The 20,224-nt window shown below is 36.6% G+C and overlaps 1 protein-coding gene across 3 annotated transcripts in view; it reads right to left on the reverse strand.

The window, feature by feature from the left end:
- Positions 1-20,224, reverse strand: part of TTBK2 (tau tubulin kinase 2) — a 143,254-nt gene that overhangs the window by 65,184 nt on the left and 57,846 nt on the right. For all 3 annotated transcript variants that reach the window (XM_053593657.1, XM_053593656.1, XM_053593658.1), the window contains 5 exons: positions 16,579-16,719; positions 14,287-14,391; positions 9,268-9,333; positions 1,496-1,588; positions 571-696 (listed from right to left, as the gene is read on the reverse strand). In XM_053593657.1, coding sequence (XP_053449632.1) covers positions 571-696; positions 1,496-1,588; positions 9,268-9,333; positions 14,287-14,391; positions 16,579-16,719 — 531 coding nt within the window. The remainder of the gene's footprint in view (positions 1-570; positions 697-1,495; positions 1,589-9,267; positions 9,334-14,286; positions 14,392-16,578; positions 16,720-20,224) is intronic.

A 20,224-nucleotide genomic window follows, 5' to 3' on the forward strand; every position in this document is an offset into this window, starting at 1 on the left:
CAATAGAAACATTTGAAATATAGCTGTTTGGGGTTAGGGATATAGTTTGTGGTAAACCTAGTTGACCTTATAAGGCCTCATTAAGTGATACTCTAAGGAAATGATTCACTGACTACAAACAAAACAGAGCCAATACATTCTATCACATAACATTACATATATAATATGCAGTCTTCAATCTCTCAACAGATATATTACCTAGTTGGACATTTCTTTCTGGATGATGAACTAGCCATAGAATTTTCATAATTTGAACTATCAGAAGTTCTATACACTGGATTAATAACAGCAGGAAGAGTAAAATCTCTTACATGATGAATAAACCTGAAATGCTAATGATTAAGTTCATTCAGAAGGGAAGAAACACACAAAACATAACACACACACAGGCACTCTCACCATCAGTTAATTTCTAATCCATCAGTTACATTTTTCAGGATGTATTAAAATAGTATTATTCTTATGAGACCTCCCATATTCATTTATAACCCCCTCAAAGCTACAAGGAGTGCAGGCAGAGACTAAGAGAGAAAGAGGAATTAACCCACAGAACTCAACAAAGATGGTTACCTGGTAGTCTGGTTTTGTAAAATAATCCAATGAGGAGATATGGTCTAGGAAGATGCTGAATTCTGGAGGGAGATGTTTCAACATGAGCCTATGATCATACCTCTCCTTAATAGAGCCTACTTGCTCCTGGGAAGTAAAGAGAAAAAGAACTAAAGTCAATTTCTCTTGTCAACTATGCATTAAGAACCCTCGATAACAGTCTCAAGGGTATGTACTAGGGAACGAAATAGCAGGTAATTAAGCATAAAGCAAGAACTGCGCTCTTACTAATAGCATAAGGCATGGTGTTTTAAAGGAGGAAACAATATATAATGCAGAACCAAAAAAGTAAGAGTTCTACATCAAAACTGATAGCTTCCAAAAGAATTTTATCTTAAATCTGGTCTGCTCTATCAACACATGTGTTTAAAGTTTTCAAATCTAGCCGGGCGTTGTGGCGGGCACCTGCAGTCCCAGCTACTTGGGAGGCTGAGGCAAGAGAATCGCCTAAGCCCAGGAGTTGGAGGTTGCTGTGAGCTGTGTGAGGCCACGGCACTCTACCGAGGGCCATAAAGTGAGACTCTGTCTCTACAAAAAATAAATAAATAAATAAAGTTTTCAAATCAAGCAATATGATGTGACAATTAAAAGCTAAAAGCTCACTTGACTTACAAAAAAAGAGAACTAGTAGAATTAAAAGCTAAAAGGGAGGGCAGCTAAAAAGCAAATCAGAAGCAATGACTGTACTTAAATTAGCATCTATTCTCTACATATGTAGAAAAAAATCATAACATTAATTAGATCTCTAAGATCACTCATAAGAGAGACAAATATGAATACTGGGATATAGTGAAAGTGCTTATACATTTTAAGGTAAAAATGCTTACTGAGGGGAAATTTTTATTCCTTCTCCTACCAAAATTAACATCTCTATTGCCCAAATTACCTTGTCTTTTATTTTTCTCCAAGGCAGCTGACCAACCACAAACTCCACCAACATGTAGAATAAGGACCAAAGGTCATCATGTCTTCCCATTTCCTTCATAAACAAAACAGAATTCAGTCACAATACATAGTGTATTACATTAAGGCCTAACCATTTTGTTTCACTTTATTAACTTTATCCCCCATAAAATGATCTGATAAATATACCTGTATACATATATGCATAGCTATATAGAAATCTACATAGCAGAATATGTATTAGAAAACCTTTTGAAACAATACTGGAAAACCCAGAAATGCTGGAAATAATAATATAAATAATGAATAGCCCATTCATTAATGAGTTCATTAAGAAGTAAGGAAAAGGGCGGCGCCTGTGGCTCAAGGAGTAGGGCGCTGGTCCCATATGCCGGAGGTGGCGGGGTCAAACCCAGCCCTGGCCAAAAAACACACACACACACACACACAAAAAAAAAAGAAGTAAGGAAAATCCTAAAATCCTTTTTTAAAAATTAGAAACAAAAGAAGCAAGCTGATGCTGAAGCTCTAGCTTTGGCTATTCTGGAGGTATTTGTCATAGATTTTACCAACCAGGAAAAGGACAAGTGTAAGGGACTTGGCCCTACACAGGACAGGAGCTGTAATTGAGACTCCCACTGCTCCTGCCATATAACTAGGACCCAATAAAAGCCACATCCTTAGAGCAATATTTGGTGAATATATTATACTGTAATACTTTTTCTGTAAAATTTAACTATCAAATGGACAACATGAATCATTTTAAAAAGAATTGCCCTTAGAATTTGTTACCACAAGCTTGCTCCTCATCCAGATCTGGCAGTTAAATTTATAACACCTGTCTGGTCTGGGAAACCAAACCAAGAAGTTAACTCCAAATGTTTTCTAGGAGATTATGTCCTACAGTAATGACAGAAGCAAATGACAATCCTCTTGTGATCAAAGTGCCCTAAATTCAGGCCTCATAGGACATATAGTACTGTAGATAAAACCTCACTAAATATAAGTTCATTATTCAAAATTATAAAATATATTAAGAAGCAGGCTATCATAAGCTGATTTCAGGAGTAGCTACAAAGAACAGAACAAAAAAAATCTCAGGATTTCAGAAATATAAGAGTGCGAAATACGAAATAAGAATGTTGCCGGGTGTGGTGGCTCATGCCTGTAATCCTAGCACTCTGGGAGGCTGAGGCCCAAGAGTTTGAGGTTGCTATGAGCTATGATGCCATGGCACTGAGTGAGACTCTGTCTCCAAAAACAAAAAGAATGTTTAAAATGTTTAAGTGAAATATGGAATCAAAGTCAGAAAGGAATCATACTTAAATAAAAACAAAACCGCAAATCACAACCACATTTGAAAAAGAACCAAAAAGAGTATCTAGAAATAAAAAGCACAATAATAGAAATTTATAACTCAATGTCAATTTTTTTTTTTTTTTTTTAAGACAGACCCTCAAGCTGTCACCCTGGGTAGAGTGCCATAGCATCACAGCTCACAGCAACCTCCAACTCCTGGGCTCAATTGACTCTCCCAAGTAGCTGGAACCACAGGCACCTGCCACAATGCCTGGCTATTTTTTGGTTGCAGCCGTCATTGTTGTTTGGTGGGCCCGGGCTGGATTCGAACCTGCCAACTCAGTGTATGTGGCTGACGCCTTAGCTGCTTGAGCCACAGGCGCCGAGCCTAAATTTATAACTCAATGAACAGGTCAAAAAGCTGAACAAACACAGCAGAAAAAAAAGATCAATGAATTGGAAAAATAGTCCTAAAGAAATTATCTAGAATGCAACAGAGAAACAAAAGAGTTAAAAAATCAGGGAGTACCAGTACCATGCTGTTTTGATCACTATAGATTTATAGTACAATCTAAAGTCTGGTAGCGTGATACCTCCTGATCTGTTTTTATTTCTGAGTAATGTCTTGGCTATTTGAGGTTTTTTCTGTTTCCATATAAAACGAAGTACTTTAAAGTATGTAAAGTAAAGTACTCCAGATCTTTAAAGTATGACAGAGGTACTTTAATAGGGATTGCACTCAATCTGTAGATTGCTTTGGGAAGTACAGACATTTTAACAATGTCGATTCTTCCCAGCCATAAGCATGGTATATTTTTCCATTTGTTAACATCTTCAACTATTTCTTTTTTCAGAGTTTCATAGTTTTCTTTATAGAGATCTCTCACATCCTTTGTTAGATACACTCCCAGATACTTCATCTCCTTTGGCACTATCGTAAAGAGAATAGAGTCCTTGACTGTTTTTTCACCTTGACTGTTGTTCGTATATAATAAAAGTTACAGATTTGTGAGTATTGATATTGTATCCTGAGATGCTGCTGTATTCCTTGATTACTTCTAGGAGTTTTGTAGTTGAGTCCCTGGGATTTTCCAGATACATAATCATATCATCTGTGAAGAGTGACAGTTGATCTCTTCTGATCCTATTTGGATACCCTGATTGCCTACTCATGCCTGATTGTGATGGCTAAGACTTCCATTACAATGTTAAAAAGCAGCAGAGACAATGGGCAACCTTGCCTGGTTCCTGATCTGAGTGGAAATGATTTCAATTTTACTCCATTCAACACGACATTGGCTGTGGGTTTACTGTAGATGGCCTCTATCAGTTTAAGAAATGTTCCTTCTATACCTATTTTCTTAAGTGTTCTGATCAAGAAAGGATGCTGGATATTATCAAAAGCTTTTTCTGCATCAATTGAGAGAATCATATGGTCTTTATTTTTTATTTGTTTATGTGATATATTATATTTATAGATTTGTGTATATTGAACCACCCTTGGGACCCTAGGATGAAACCCACCTGGTCATGATGTGTAATTTGTTTGATGTGTTGCTGGATTCTGTTTGCTAGGATCTTATTGAATATTTTTGCATCAATATACATTAGAGATATTGGTCTATAATTTTCTTTTCTTGTTTGGTCTTTTCCTGGTTTGGGGATCAGGGAATGAATCCATGTGTTGGATTTCATAGAATGTGTTGGGGAATATTCCTTCTTTTTCTATGTTTTGGAAAAGGTTAAGTAATATAGGTACTAGTTCCTCTTTAAAGGTTTGGTAGAATTCTGATGTGAAGCCATCTGATCCCGGGCTTTTCTTTTTGGGGAGATTTCTTATCATTGATGCTATTTCAGAACTTGTTATAGGCTTGTTCAGCATTTCCACTTCTTTCTGGCTAATTGAAAACCAAGAGATAAACCCAGACACTTACCATCATTTGATCTTTGATAAGCCTATCAAAAATATAAATTGGGGGAAAGATTCCCTATTTAACAAATGGTACTGGGTGAATTGGCTGGCGACTTGTAGAAGACTGAAACTGGACCCACACCTTTCTCCTCTAACAAAAATTGACTCTTACTGGTTAAAGGACTTAAACTTAAGACATGAAACTATAAAAATTCTTGGAGAAAGGGCAGAAGAAACACTTGAAAAAATTGGCCTGGGAGAATACTTTATGAGGAGGACCCCCCGGGCAATTGAAGCAACACCAAAAATACATTACTGGGATCTGATCAAACTAAAAAGCTTCTGCACTGCCAAGAACACAGTAAGTAAAGCAAGCAGACAGCCCTCAGAATGGGAGAGGATTTTTGCAGGTTATATTTCCGACAAAGGTCTAATAACCACAGAGAACTCAAACTTATTAAGAAGAACAAGTGATCCCATTTCATTGTGGGCAAGAGACATGAACAGAAGCTTCTCTGAAGAAGACAGGCGCACGGTCTACAGACAGATGAAAAAATGCTCATCATCTTTAATCATCTGAGAAATACAAACCAAAACCACTTTGAGATATCATCTAACTCCAGTAAGGGTAGCCCACATCACAAAATCCCAAAACTACAGGTGTTGGCATGGATGTGGAGAAAAGGGAACACTTCTGCACTGCTGGTGGGAATGCAAGCTAGTACGTTCCTTTTGGAAAGAACTTTGGAGAACACTCAGGGATCTAAATGTAGACCTGCTGTTTGATCATGCAATTCCTCTACTAGGTATATATCCAAAAGACCAAAAATCACTTGGCTGAACAAAGATATTTGCACCAGATTGTTCATTGCAGTTCAATTCATAATTGCCAAGTCTTAGAAGAAGTCCAAGTGCCCATCGCTCATGAATGGATCAATAAATTGTGGTATATGTATACCATGGAATACTATGCAGCATTAGAAAAAGATAGAGACTTTACCTCTTTTATGTTTATATGGATGGAACTGGAAAATACTCTTCTTAGTAAAGTATCTCAGGAATGGAAAAAAAAATATCCAAAGTACTCAGTAAGTATCAAAACTATATTACTATACTACTACTATAAAACCAATTTATAATCACTCATACATTCATATGAGAGATGAAGGAGGGAAGGGGAGGGGGGTTGGAAGGGAGTGAGGTAGTTCAATGGAGGGTTAATGGTGGAACCACATCTATGGAGCATATTGCAAGGGTACAAGTCAAATCTATCAAGTATTGAACACAAATGTCTTAACACTGTGATTAAGTAAATGTGATGAAAGCTATGTTAATTAGTAGGATGTAAGCCCTCCAATTTGTACAAATAATCAACGCATTGAATCCCACAAAGGCATAAATGTATCCATGATCTATATATATATGACTTAATAAAAAAAATCTGGGAGTAAATTTAAGAGGCAAGGCATGGAGGACAGAATAGGAATATATAATAACATACATTAATTGGAGATCTAAGGATAAGGGTATAGAGAAAAAGGGAAAGAAGCTATATTTTAAAAGGTAATTTCTGGGAATCTCTCAAAATAGGTAAAAGACATGAATGTGCAGATTTAGGAAGCACAACAAATCCCAAACTGAATAAATATTTAAAAATCCACACCTAGGCACATTGAGTTTAGGACACCAGTCAAACATATTCAAATAGAAAGGACAAAATATATACAAAGTAACAATCAGGCAGAGCAAGGTGGCTCATACCTATAATCCTAGCCCTCTGGGAGGCCCAGGCAGGCAGATTGCCTGAGGTGAGCAGTTCCAGACCAGCCGAGCAAGAGTGAGACCCTGTCTCTACTAAAAATAGAAAAACTGAGGCAAGAGGATCTCTTGAATCCAAGAGTTTGCTGTGAGCTATGATGATGCTATGGCACTCCATACCCAGGGCAACAATAAAAACAAAGTAACAATCAAATGAACAAAGATTTTCTCAATAGTAAGCATAGAACCAGAATAAAGTAAAACAATTTCTTCAAAGTACTGAGATAAAACAAATTCTAACAAAGGATTATAATGACGAACAGGCCAGAGTATAGTGGCTCACCCCTGTAATCTTAGCACTCTGGGAGGCTATGGGCCGGGAGTGGAGGGGGTGACTTTAGCCCAGGAATTTGAGGTTACTGCGAGCTAAGCTGATGTCACTACACTCTAGACTGGGCAACAGTATGAGACTCCATCACTAAATAAACAAATAAATATCAGCAATAAGACAGAGTGAACAGAGTTCAAGTGTTCTGAAAAATTCCAGTAACTCTTGGGAATTATTCGTGTCAAAAATTTAAAATTAAGGAACAAAAAAATAGAAATATAATGTATTATTTTTCGAGATTATCAAATTTGAGTCACAGAGTATGAAAGAAGATAACATGTTAAAATTATCTAGGAAATTTTTTAAGATTAGATAATTATTTCTGGAGGTTGCACTCATGTGTCACCACATAAATTAATAATTGTGAAACTGTGTTACTGTGTAAAGCATTCTACCTTACAAGTGTGCTGAGAGCAGAAAAGAAAGTTAAGAACCACTACTATATACTATCAAATTCTCTAACAAGGTTATAGGAATGACAAATAACAAGCAGGTTAAAAAAGTAACTGTTAGAGGGTGGCGCCTGTGGCTCAAAGGGGTAGGGCGCCAGCCCCATATGCCGGAGGTAGCAGATTCAAACCCAGCCCCGGTCAAAAACTACACACATGCACACACAAAAGTAACTGTTAGAGCACTCTATGTTGGAAAGGCTTTTATAAGAAATCCCCACTCTGGCTCGGCGCCTGTGGCTCAAGCAGCTAAGGTGCCAGCCACATACACCTGAGCTAGCAGGTTCAAATCCAGCCCAGGCCCGCCAAACAACAATGATCGCTGCAACCAAAAAAATAGCCAGGCGTTGTGGCGGGCGCCTGTAGTCCTAGCTACCTGGGAGGCAGAGGCAGAAGAATCACCTGAGCCCAGGACTTGGAGGTTGCTATGAGCTGTGATGCCATAGCACTCTACCTGGGGCAACAGCTTGAGGCTCTGTCTCATGAAGAAAAAGAAATCCCCACTCTTTAAATTTAAAGAAAAAAAGCATATATCATTTCTTTCTAGTAGCTATTTTATATTTATGTAGCATATAATCTCTGAAAATACTTATGCTTATATTAAAAACAATGTGGTATTGTTTTTAATTACAATGTTTAATTACACAGATTACAATGTTGATATAATTCTTTATTACATTTCATTGGAAAATCTAGTATTTCTAAAATTTCATAAGAATCTATCTGGCAAATAAGAAAACTTTCTTTTCAAGATAAAATAAATGATTATACATAATAAAATAAAGCAATATTGAATCAAACCAAATGACTTAAAATGCTTGACAAAGTGCTATACATTGATAAAAACACCCTTACTATTTTCAATTTACAATCACATCACAAGAAACCAAATTAACTGGAGCATAGCATACAAGACCACAACATACTATCCTTATTACATTTAGCACTACTTAAATTCTCTTAAAGAAATTCTGGTTTCAAAGAACAGGAAAAAGGCTGAAAAAAAAGTACAAAGAAAAGATTTTTCTTGGGGTGGCGCCTATGGCTCAAAGGAGTAGGGCGCTGGCCCCATATACCAGAGGTGATGGGTTCAAACCTGGCCCTGGCCAAAAACTGCAAAAAAAAAAAAGATTTCTCTTATTTTCTCAAGGAATCACTTGTTAAACTTCTCAACTCCTGCAAACAAGTTCAAGGATTGAGAATTCATATAATGTCCAGCTTTCCTATTCCTAATTAAGGTCCAGGATAAGGGGGAAAAATCAGAACAGAATAGGACTGAGGTAATAAAGGAGGGAGAGTGGAAGAACTGGGGGGAGACTGGGGGAGCAAGAGAAGAAGGGGGGGACAGAGAAAGAGATTTTTTAAATTTAACCCAAGAGGAAAGGGATAATTTACTAAAACACAACTTTATAAGTTGTCTGTAACTTGAAATCTTCATGAAAACAAAAGGTTTGAAGGGGAGGGGTATATTACAGATTAGACACACACTACAGATAAAATGATGAGCCCTCTACATTTCATTAGGTATTTATAGCCATTATATTCCCAAATAACTTCTTGAACTACCACACAGTTGCTCTACCTCTTCAAAATTCTATTTTAAATGTGTTAATACTCACTTCTACCTCATTAAAGACCGATTTTTCCATAGACAAATGATACTTAGCTATTATTTTTTCAGACAAATTCAATTTTATTTTCTATGTAACTGTGGATACAATATACACCTTACCATGAATTAGTATTATAAACTCCTTTACCATCACACTTTTTTTAGTGTCACACACAAAAAAGTAAATTAGAATAATCATTCCAAGTAACTTTGTAGCTATAAAGAGAATCCTCTACTCTTAAGTACTTTCCACACCTTCATACTCTAATGTAAAGAGGTCAATCAACTCAAGCCATTAGCATGCTTATGCGGATACCACTCTGGTTTAGATACTTACCCTGTTCCTATGAGCATTGATTGATGCATAACGAACTGTCCCTCGAAAGCCTGCCACAGCTCGAGGCTACAACAAAGCCAAGGAAACAATAATAAGCATGCTTCAAATAGCAATAGATTTGGCACACTTGAGCCCATGAAATAAATGGCAGACATGTTCATTATTATCACAATAAAACGCTATTTTAATTTCTCTAACTTTAGAAAACTAGAGAGAAACTCTAAATCAAACCTTAAAAAAAACAACTGTAACATTTATTATGCTTAATTTTGTTTCAGTCCTGTTTTTTTCTATCTAATTTTAAAATACAGTGGAATTTTTGACATATATGTATAACTCTACATTATAAGACACTAAATGCTTACATATATCCAGAATTATGCCAAGCAACACAGTATATATTAAAATTCAAGCTCTAGATACAAATAAATACATTGAAACCATGAGAAATCACTAACCTAACATGCCAATCTTTTCATATCTTTGTTTTGTTTCATTAAACTCAATTCAGAGGTGGCAGTAACTTGTACCCTACCAATATATGTAATTAGTTTATTAAAAATTCAAGTTATTGGGTACTTAGCAGATTCCAACATACTGAGAATAAAGTTAAACATGAATAATATATGATTCTAGCCCTCAGAGAACGCAACTTAAAGTCCAGACTTTTTATTTGGTCTACAAGACTTTCCATGATATGGCCCTAATCTAAAATACTACTCCCCCTGTCTACAATACTACTCTGTTCTTTTACCCTGCTTTATTTCTTTCTCATAACTCCTTTTACTACCCTAAATAAATTATACTTGTATTTTTACTTTGTTTATCCAAACAATATAATTCAAGTTTCCTAAAATCAAATAAACAAAATTGTACAATATGACAAAAATCTACAAAGACGATTTTTGATTCTATATTACTAGAATATGGGAAAATTATCTCAGTCATAATCATGATTGAAAAGATAAGAAATTAATTTCATACAACCAAAACTTTAAGGAAGCAGATAGATGCCAAAACAGACAGGAGCTGAGACCAAATAAGACTTTTGTAAATCACATCCTGAGACTAAATAATTCCACTTACAATAGTGAAATAGAGTAACAATCAACGCTTAAAGTTTTGGACAACCTCTCAACATTAAGTTTGTCCTCAAGTTGCCTCTGTATATATTTTAAGTCTGGCCTAACAGTTTCTCCATACAAAGGGAACTGTGACCTAAAATGATTGTAACCAACACTTGTACAAAATAGCCAAGTCTCAGCCAACCCCAGGCAGCCAACTGTTCAAAGCATTTTCAAATAAGGGAAACACCCATCTGCAACCAATCCAGCTTACTTCCATTTTCTATATGTCCCTTTCCCTTTTCTGTCCATAAATGTTATCCAACCACATGGCAGCCCTGGAGTCACTTTGCACCGATTCTGGTTTTGGGGGCTGACTGATTCAAGGATCAAGCTTTGCTCAATTAATTCTATTAAATTTAATTTGCCTAGAATGACCAACAAACACATGAAAAAATGCTCATCATTTCTAATCATTGAAGAAATGCAAATCAAAACCACACTGAGATATCACCTAACCTCAGTGAAATTACCCTACATTACAAAACCCCAAAGCTGCAGATGATGGTGTGAGTGTGAAGACAAGGGAACACTTATACACTGTTAGCGGAAATGCAGCCTTTTTGAAAAGAAGTATAGAGAATCCTCAAAGAACTCAAAGTAGTCCTCCATTTGCTCCTACAATTCCCTATCTACAATACTAGGGATTTCCCCAGAAGAAAAAGAAATCATTTTACCATAAAGGTATCTGCACTCAAATGTTTATCATAGCTCAAGTCACAATTGCCAAGATGTGGAAACAACCCAAGTGCCCATCAACCCATGAATAGATTAATGAACTGTGTACTGTATACCATGGAATACTATTCCGCCAAAAAACAATGGCAACTTTATATCTTTTGTATTTACCTAGATGGAGTTGAAGAACATTTACCTTAGTAAAATATCACAAGAATGGAAAAGCAAGTATCCAATGTATTCAACACTACTATTAAACCAGTAGATAAACAACTACACGCCCATGCAAGAGAAAAACACAATTAAATTCAAATGAGTGGAGGAGGAAGGAGAGAGGAGGGTAAGGGGGAGCAAGGAAAGGGTGTGGGAGGCTCCCACCTAATGGACACAACATAGGGGATATATGGTACCTCCCAGGTGAGGTGCTCAACTACAACTTGGATTTTACCTAATAGACACAGTGTAACCTAATAGTTTGCACCCTCATATTAATCTGAAATTTTAAAAAATTTAATGTCTAAATTTTATTTTTTTGAGACAGAGTCTCACTTTGTCACCCTCAGTAGAGCGCTGTGCAGTCACAGCTCACAGCAATCTCAAACTCTTGAACTCAAGGGATCCTCTTGCTTCAGCCTCCCAAATACCTGGGACTCCAGGTAATTGTCACAATGCTGAAGTTTTTCTTTTAACAAACCTAAGAGCCCTCTCAAATATAGTAGAGGTTGTAGTGAAGGGAACTGGAAGGAGATTCAAAAATTTAATGAAGATATAGTTATAGATGATAGGCTGAGCAAGAGAGAAAGGGGGAGGAAAAGATAGCTCTCCTAAGGTCAAAACAAATAAATACCAAACACTGAACTCAGAAACTATTCCATCTTAGGAGATACAATTTGATTAGTCTGTCAAAGAATTTATGCCCCAGAATATTGCCATCAATAATAGAGCGACTGGGGCTCAGCACCTGGAGCTTCATGACTAGGGTGCCGGCCACATACACCAAAGCTGGCAGGTTCAAGCCCGGCCTGGGCCTACTAGAACAACACTGACAACTGCAACAAAAAAATATCCGGGTGTTGTGGCGGGCGCCTGTAGTCCTAGCTACTTGGGAGGCAGAGGCAGGAGAATCTCTTGAGCCCAGGAGTTGGAGGTTGCTGTGAGCAGTGACGCCACAGCACTCTACCAAGGGTGACAAAGTGAGACTCTGTCCCAAAGGGAAAAAAAAATAGAGCAACTAGCTTGCAATGAGTAGAATTTAACAGCTGGGTGTGTTCAGAGAAAGAGCAGCAGTAAGCCTTAACAGTACCACTGTCATTCCAGAGCAACTGTGGGCATACCCAAAGATGCACCTCTGTGAGAAGCTGTAACAGAAACCTAATACTGTGTTTATGGGCGGGGTAGGGAGGAGGCAGTAGATTTTAATAAAATAATTCAATCAGGGGCGGCACCTGTGGCTCAGTGAGTAGGGCGCCGGCCCCATATGCCGAGGGTGGCAGGTTCGGACCCAGCCCCGGCCAAACTGCAACAGAAAAATAGCCGGGCGTTGTGGCGGGCGCCTGTAGTCCCAGCTGCTCGGGAGGCTGAGGCAAGAGAATCGCGGAAGCCCAAGAGTTAGAGGTTGCTGTGAGCCGTGTGACGCCACGGCACTCTACCTGAGGGCGGTACAGTGAGACTCTGTCTCCACAAAAAAAAATAAAATAAAAAATAATTCAATCAATCACTAAATAAACAAGAATAATAACAAGGCCTGGAAGCAGGAGACCAGTACTCACAGTTGCTGTAATGTTTTATCTATAATGCCCAGTTTCTAACAAAAAAATTATAAGGCATGCAAAGAAACAGGATTCTATGACCCATACATCAGGGAGAAAATCTGGCAACAGATACTTCCTGTGAAAGTGATCAGATATTGGATTTAACAGGAAAAGATTTCAAAGTAGCTATTATGGGAGGGAAGAGGTTTGACAGAGGGAGGGTAAAAGGCAGGACCACACCTATGAAGCATATGACAACGGTACAAGTCAAATCTGTCAAGTGTAGAACATAAATGTCTTGGCACAATAATCAAGTAAATCAGGTGGAAGCTATGTTGATTGGTTTGATCTAACCACGTCAGATTGTATAAAAAAAAAAATCAACACATTGTACCCCACATATGCATAAATGTATTCATGATCTATGTGTATGTGTATTTGACTTAATAAAAAAAAGTAGCTGTTATAGTAACACAATAAATACATTCAAGAAACTAAAGGAGGCTCAGCACCTAGAGCACAGCAGCTAGGGTGCCAGCCACATACACAGGAACTGTCGGGTTCGAATCCAGCCTAGGTCTGCAAAACAATGACAACTACAACCAAAAACTAGCCAGGCGCTGTAGTGGCTGCCTGTAGTCCCAGCTACTTAGGAGGCTGAGGCAAGAGGATCTTTTAAGCCCAAGAGTTTGAGGTTGCTGTGAGCTGTGATGCCATGGCACTCTACCCAGGGCAACAGCTTGAGACTCTGTCTCAAAAAAAAAAAAAGAAACTAAAGAGAAGCTTGATTAAACAGGTAAAACAAAGTATGATGAGAAGGTATCATCAAATAGAGAATATCAACACAGAGGACCAAATGGAAATTTTTGGAATTAAAAAGTATAATAACTGAAATAGAAAAATTGTAATACATAGGAAGGACCTCCTACTGCATAAAAGACCCCTAATTCCAAAGGGTCAATGTATGTTCTTCTAACATCACTGTAAACCTACTTCTAATATACATTTTTTTTTTTTTTTTGAGACAGAGTCTCAAGCTGTCACCCTGGGTAGAGTGCCATGGCATCATAGCTTACAGCAACCTCTAACTTTGGGGCTTAAGCAATTCTCTTGCCTCAGCTTCCCAAGTAGCTGGAACTACAGGCACCCACCACAACGCCCTGCTATATTTTGGTTGTAGTTGTTTGGCAGGCCCTGGCTGGATTTGAACCCAGCTCTGGTGTACATGGTTGATGCACTAGCCACTTGAGCTACAGGAGCCAAGCCATAATATATATATATTTTTTAAGCCAAAAATTTCAATAATAAAATTTATTAATTTCGTTCCATAATTTAATCACAAACTTGATACGCCACTTCTTGGATAACATCCATTCTCATACATAATTATTATTTCTTTAAAAAGTATGATACTACAAAGAACAGGCTAATTATTAAATATTTAACAATAGTATAAAAAATCTTACTGGTCTGACGTCACCACAGGAATTGGTAAATTGTCGAGCCAAGCCAAAATCAAGCATGTAACATTTCCTACATGTACTAGGAAAGCGACCCATGGCGAAGTTCGACTAGAAAAGTAAAGAAGGAAAATCTATACTTTCTTATAATACTTAGTCCTTTTATCTTACTCTTCTTATAGTTTAATTCCTCTTCTATTTAAACTTCATCTAACACACATGTTCCATACATACTATTCTAGTCAATGCTTATTAGATATTAATGCATAATTTACATAGTGGGTTCTATTAATGCCCAGCATCAGATAAACTTAAAGCAAAAAACAAAATGATTGCAAAAAGTTACGGACAAGACAACATTCAGTCTAAGTCACTGCTTAAATGATAACTCAATCCCTACTTTTTAAAGATGAGAAAAATACATATATATTAAATATAGTATATCTACAAAAAATGTTTAAGGAAGTTCTTATAGGCATGGTAAAACTGAATTTTGCTAAGTCTAAAATTTAAATACAATTTAAGGAAACATTTTAAAACAGACTTAAGGAAAATACACTTTGCATTCTTCCCTTAATGAAAAGCAATGTAATGTCTAATGGCTATAAATTTGCAAAGATGGATATGTAAGAGGATTTGTGAAGGCAAAAGCCAAACTGTTACAGAATTGTTAGCATTCCTTTTAAAACAGTTTTACTTAAAGAGCTTTCTGATAAAAATGGAACCTCTTCAATCACCTTGATTCTCAAATAATGTCACTTACATTAAATCTGACTCTACTATGTTAAATTTAGTTGGCATTTTCATTTAAACTAATTTTAGAAATCATGTAACAACAGATGGCTATACTTGTCAATGTACCAAAGTGTAATAAGTGTATAGTAAATACAGTATATCAGAAATGGGTCACTTCTCCTTATGAATAAAACATCAAAGAAGAAAAAAAGCGTATTTCACAGTGACAGAAATGACAATTTCTAAGAAAAGCAGAATAGCAAAAAATCACAGTAGCACTCAGGAGAAAAACAAAAAGTCTTTCACAATTGATGATTTCTTATAAATATAATGTGTGACTAGAGAATTAGTTCAAAGAACACAATGCGAACATCTAAAAGGAACATAAATACTTTTTAAACCATACCAGAAAAAAGAAATCCAAATAATTACCATTTAGGCACGAGGCAATTAATTAGCAATGTTAACACATATAATAATAATAGTCAAGTATATACTTTTTTTGATCTAGTACCTTTTGTAACAAACTGAATGGAATTGAAGACAATTTTTCTAGGATTGCAAGAATGGAAAACCAAACACCATATGTACTCAATACTAAATTAGAACTAGTTGATCAATAATTATGTGCCCACATGGAAGCAAAACTCAATGGAATTCAAGTAGGTGGGAGGCAGGAGGATGTGTAAATTCACACCTAAGAGATACATCACATACTTCATGGGTGGAGGGCACACTTATAATTTTGACTTCAAATATACAAAAGCAAACTATGCAACCAAAATGTGTGCATTCTGAAATATACATAGATACACACACACGCAGTCTGTATATGCATATATATATATACACACACACAGAATACATATACTTTTTTCTTTTTTTTCTTTCTTTTTTTTTTTTTTGAGACCGAGTCTCAAGCTGTTGCCCTGGGTAGAGTACCATGGCATCATAACTCACAGCAACCTCCAACTCGGGCTCAAGCGATCCTCTTGTCTCAGTTTTTCTATTTTTAGTAGAGATGAGGTCTCACTTTTGCTCAGGTTGGTCTCAAACTTGTGAGTTCAAGCAATCCACCTGCCTCGGCCTCCCAGAGTGCTAGGATTACAGGTGTGAGCCACTGCGTCCAGTCTATACTTTATTTTTTTAAAAGATGGGGTTTCACTATGTTGCCTAGGCTGGAGTGCAGTGGTTATTCATAGGTATATAAGATCACAGTTCAAGGTAGCCTCAACTCCTGGACTCAAAGATCCTCCTGCCTCTGACTCCTGAGTATCTAGGACTACAGGCTCACGCCACTGCACCAGGCCTCATTGTTAATCTGGCTGCCAAGCAACTTTTCAGTGTGTGAGAAAGCTCTTGAAAAAGTTGTAGTTTGTAGTTTTCACATTAAAAATATTAAGAAGTAAGTTACATTTTTGCTTCCAACCCTCTCCAGAAACAAAAATAATACCTTGTATTTAACCACAGCAAATACAGAAAGCTACATTGTAATTTATTGTGTCTGATCATAACATTAAGAGTACCAAACTCATCGTTTGCTCTTCTGGAAAAGGCCCCTACCGGTTTAATGTCTCGGTGCAAGAATCCCACAGAATGGATGCTTTCAATAGACTCCAAAATCTGTCTACCCAGCCGAAGAGTAGTGCTAATGGTAAATGTGCCCCGGGACTGGCTACGGCGAAGATCTGCTAGATTCCGACCCTATGGAAAACAAATAAACACTGTCAAATATGGTACTAAAACTATGTTGTAAGAGAAGACTGGAAAATTATTTACCTTTGAAAAATGTTTCAACAGAAAGAGCAAGGGTCACCCAAATTGTGATCCTCTCACTCAACAGAAAAGATTCTCTTACTAAGATGAATACATGAAATATGAATATTTCAGACAAATTTAAGAATAAGCAGTTTTCAGCATATCATGTTTCTGATTCATCACATTTTCCTTTATCTCTCATATCATAAGAAAATATAGACGTGATTATTTAAAATATAAATAACCAAATATAAAATATATAAATGTAAATATAAAATATGTATTATATATATATAAATATATAAAATGTCTTTGCCCAGAGCAGCAATTCCTCATTACTGCCTAACATACATTCCCATTTAAGCTAATTAACTTTCCTCCACCAGTTTCCTTATAAAATGAAGCTAATAAAACCTACCCCTCAGAGTTTGTGAAGATAAAAAAAAACAAAAACATGAAAACCTTTTGGTTTTTTTTTAGAGACAGAGTCTTACTATGTTGCCCTTGGTAGAGCGCCATGGCATCACAGCTCACAGCTTCCTCCAACTCTTGGGCTCAAGCAATTCTCTTGTCTCAGTCCCAAGTAGCTGGGACCTCAGGCGCCTGCCATAATGCCTAGCTATTTTTTTTTTTTAATTGTAGTTGTCATTTGTTGTTTAGCAGGCCTGGGGTGGTCTCAAACCTGTCAGCCCTGGTGTATGTGGCTGGCACTATAACCATTGAGCTACAGCACTGAGCCACATGTAAACTTTTAAAATGCTTTTAATGTACTTTTAAAATGTACTTTTGGATACACAGTAGGTACTCACTAAATGCTAACTGTTGTTATGTTAACTACTAATGCTAACATGATAGGACAAATGTTCAATTACTTGTAGCAGTAGATAAAAGCAATAAAATGTATCCAGCCTGTGCCAAATGTATTAAGTTCATAATTGCGTTTAATCCTCAGAGCACCCTAAGTAGAAGCTGTGCCTGTTTCTGTTTTACAGATGAGGAAACCAAAGCTCAGAGAAGTTAAAGAATGTTAACCTGTTTTCAAATCTCAGTCTGTCTGATTCTAAAGTAGTTTTTTCCTGTAGTGCTTTTCTACCATAATTTTTCATGATGTTGCTCCATACCAAGTAAGTTCCTTGCTGCTTAAGCAATAAACCAGTAATCCAAAGAGGAGAGCAGGGCTATGATCATGCAGTTCTAATGCCCAAAGAGTGGAGATGCTCATATTACTAAAGTACTTAAATATCCCAATCTCTTTACTACCAAAATTTCATAGTGTATGTTTGGGATTACTATACCACTAAATACCATCACTTCATACAACTAACAGACTTTTGAAAAAGTAATTGATTCTTAGATTACTTGACTATCGTTCAAAATGAATTATTAATTACTCCTCAATAATCTAAGAGTTTAAAGATTATAGTAAAGTCACGAGCCCATCATGTTTCTTATTTGCTTTTTAAAATACAGTTTTCCCACAGCATAAGTTAATTGGTATTTATCTTTATTATTATTTTTAATCTTAAGGAAGTTTACTGTCTTCTACATCCCTTGTAAAATAAATGGCAATCTAGAGCAATGAGTTTAATAACCCCACAAAGGTACCAGCATTCCAATCATTTTTTCTTCAAAAATCATATTTTTGATTGTCAAAAGTTCTAATATTATAACTTTATTTGAAAATAACTCACCATCATAAAAGCTTCAAGAAAGTCAATTAATTTTGGGTTTTGATTTTAGTAATGATTTGAAAGATTCAAGTCTTTTAAATATAAATCTAATATATTGATTAGCAAAATCTGAGAAGAAAAATATAAGGCCAACAAGAATATGGACAGAAGCATTACTAACATGGTAAAAACAAACAGGTTTGACCTACCAAATTATACTTCAGAGTAAATACTACTAGTGGTTACTAATTGTTAGAGAAAAAAATTTTTAAAAATCTATACAATAGTCACCACTTATTCAGTTTCACTTTCCAGGTTTAGGCTACCGGTAGTCAACCATGGTTCAAAGAATTAAATGGAATATTCCAGAAATAAACAATTCATAAGTTTAAAACTATGGACCGAGTAATGTGAAACCTCATGCTATCTTGCTCTCATGCATCTTACTGACTGCTATGCAGTCATTTTAAAAAAAACAATCAATGATCTGGCTCAGAACCCATAGCACAGTGGTTACAGCACCAGCCACATGCACGGAGGACGGCGGGTTCAAACCCATCCCGGGCAGCTGAACAACAATGACAACTGCAACAAAAAATAGCTGGGTGTCATGGTGGGAGCCTGTAGTCCCAGCTACTTGGGAGGCTGAGGCAAGAGAATCACTTTAGCACAAGAGTTGGAGGTTGCTGTGAGTTGTGACACCACAGCACTCTACCCAGGGCAACACAGTGAGACTCTGTCTCAACAACAACAACAACAACAAAAAAAAATCAATGATCTTTACATATAGTAATATGGAACGAACAAAAGAAGCAAGTTCATGGGCGGCGCCTGTGGCTCAGTGAGTAGGGCCCCGGCCCCATATGCCGAGGGTGGTGGGTTCAGGCCCAGCCCCGGCCAAACTGTAACAAAAAAAATAGCCGGGCGTGTGGCGGGCGCCTGTAGTCCCAGCTGCTTGGGAGGCTGAGGCAGGAGAATCGCGTAAGCCCAAGAGTTAGAGGTTGCTGTGAGCTGTGTGACACCACGGCGCTCTACCGAGGGCGGTACAGTGAGACTCTGTCTCTACAAAAAAAAAAAAAAGAAGCAAGTTCATTTTGTCCAAGTAATTCTACAAGCTTAACAAGATTCCAATAAAAATACAAGTACATTTTTTAATTCAAAATCTGAAACATACTTATAAGGAAAAAAAATAAAATGAACCTGATGTCTCTATCCACCACCCAGAATTAACCATTATCAATTCATGACCAATCTTGTTTCATCTATTACCGTCTGCTCATACATATCCTCTCCTCTCCCACTTTAACACAGTAGATTATTTTCATGTAAATTCCAATCATATCATTTCATCTATACATAAATTAAAAAAGCACATAAGGGAAAAAGAGATAAAAATATAAAAAGAAGTTATCAGTAATTCTATTGTTGTAAATTTGAATTAGAAACATCAACATAAACCATGACATATTTTCACTTTAAAAATATATGCCCATGATCACCTTAATGTACACAGCTATGATTTAATAAAAAAATAAAATAAAAAATAAAAAATGATAAATGGCAAAAAAATAAATGATATATTTGCCCTGGATCTCTCCGCTTGGGAAGAATTAAAAATAATGACCAAGCCAACTGTAACAGGCAACCAAACGTCTAGAATATGGTCTCTAAACACCATTTTTCATTAAGGAATCAGAACTTAACGGAGATATTATTCCAGATCTGAAGCATGAACTACACAGAATGACGCCAGTACATGGTTATTATATCAAAAAACAAGG

Source organism: Nycticebus coucang, chromosome 6, assembly GCF_027406575.1.
Source record: "Nycticebus coucang isolate mNycCou1 chromosome 6, mNycCou1.pri, whole genome shotgun sequence".
Classification (NCBI taxonomy): domain Eukaryota; kingdom Metazoa; phylum Chordata; class Mammalia; order Primates; family Lorisidae; genus Nycticebus; species Nycticebus coucang.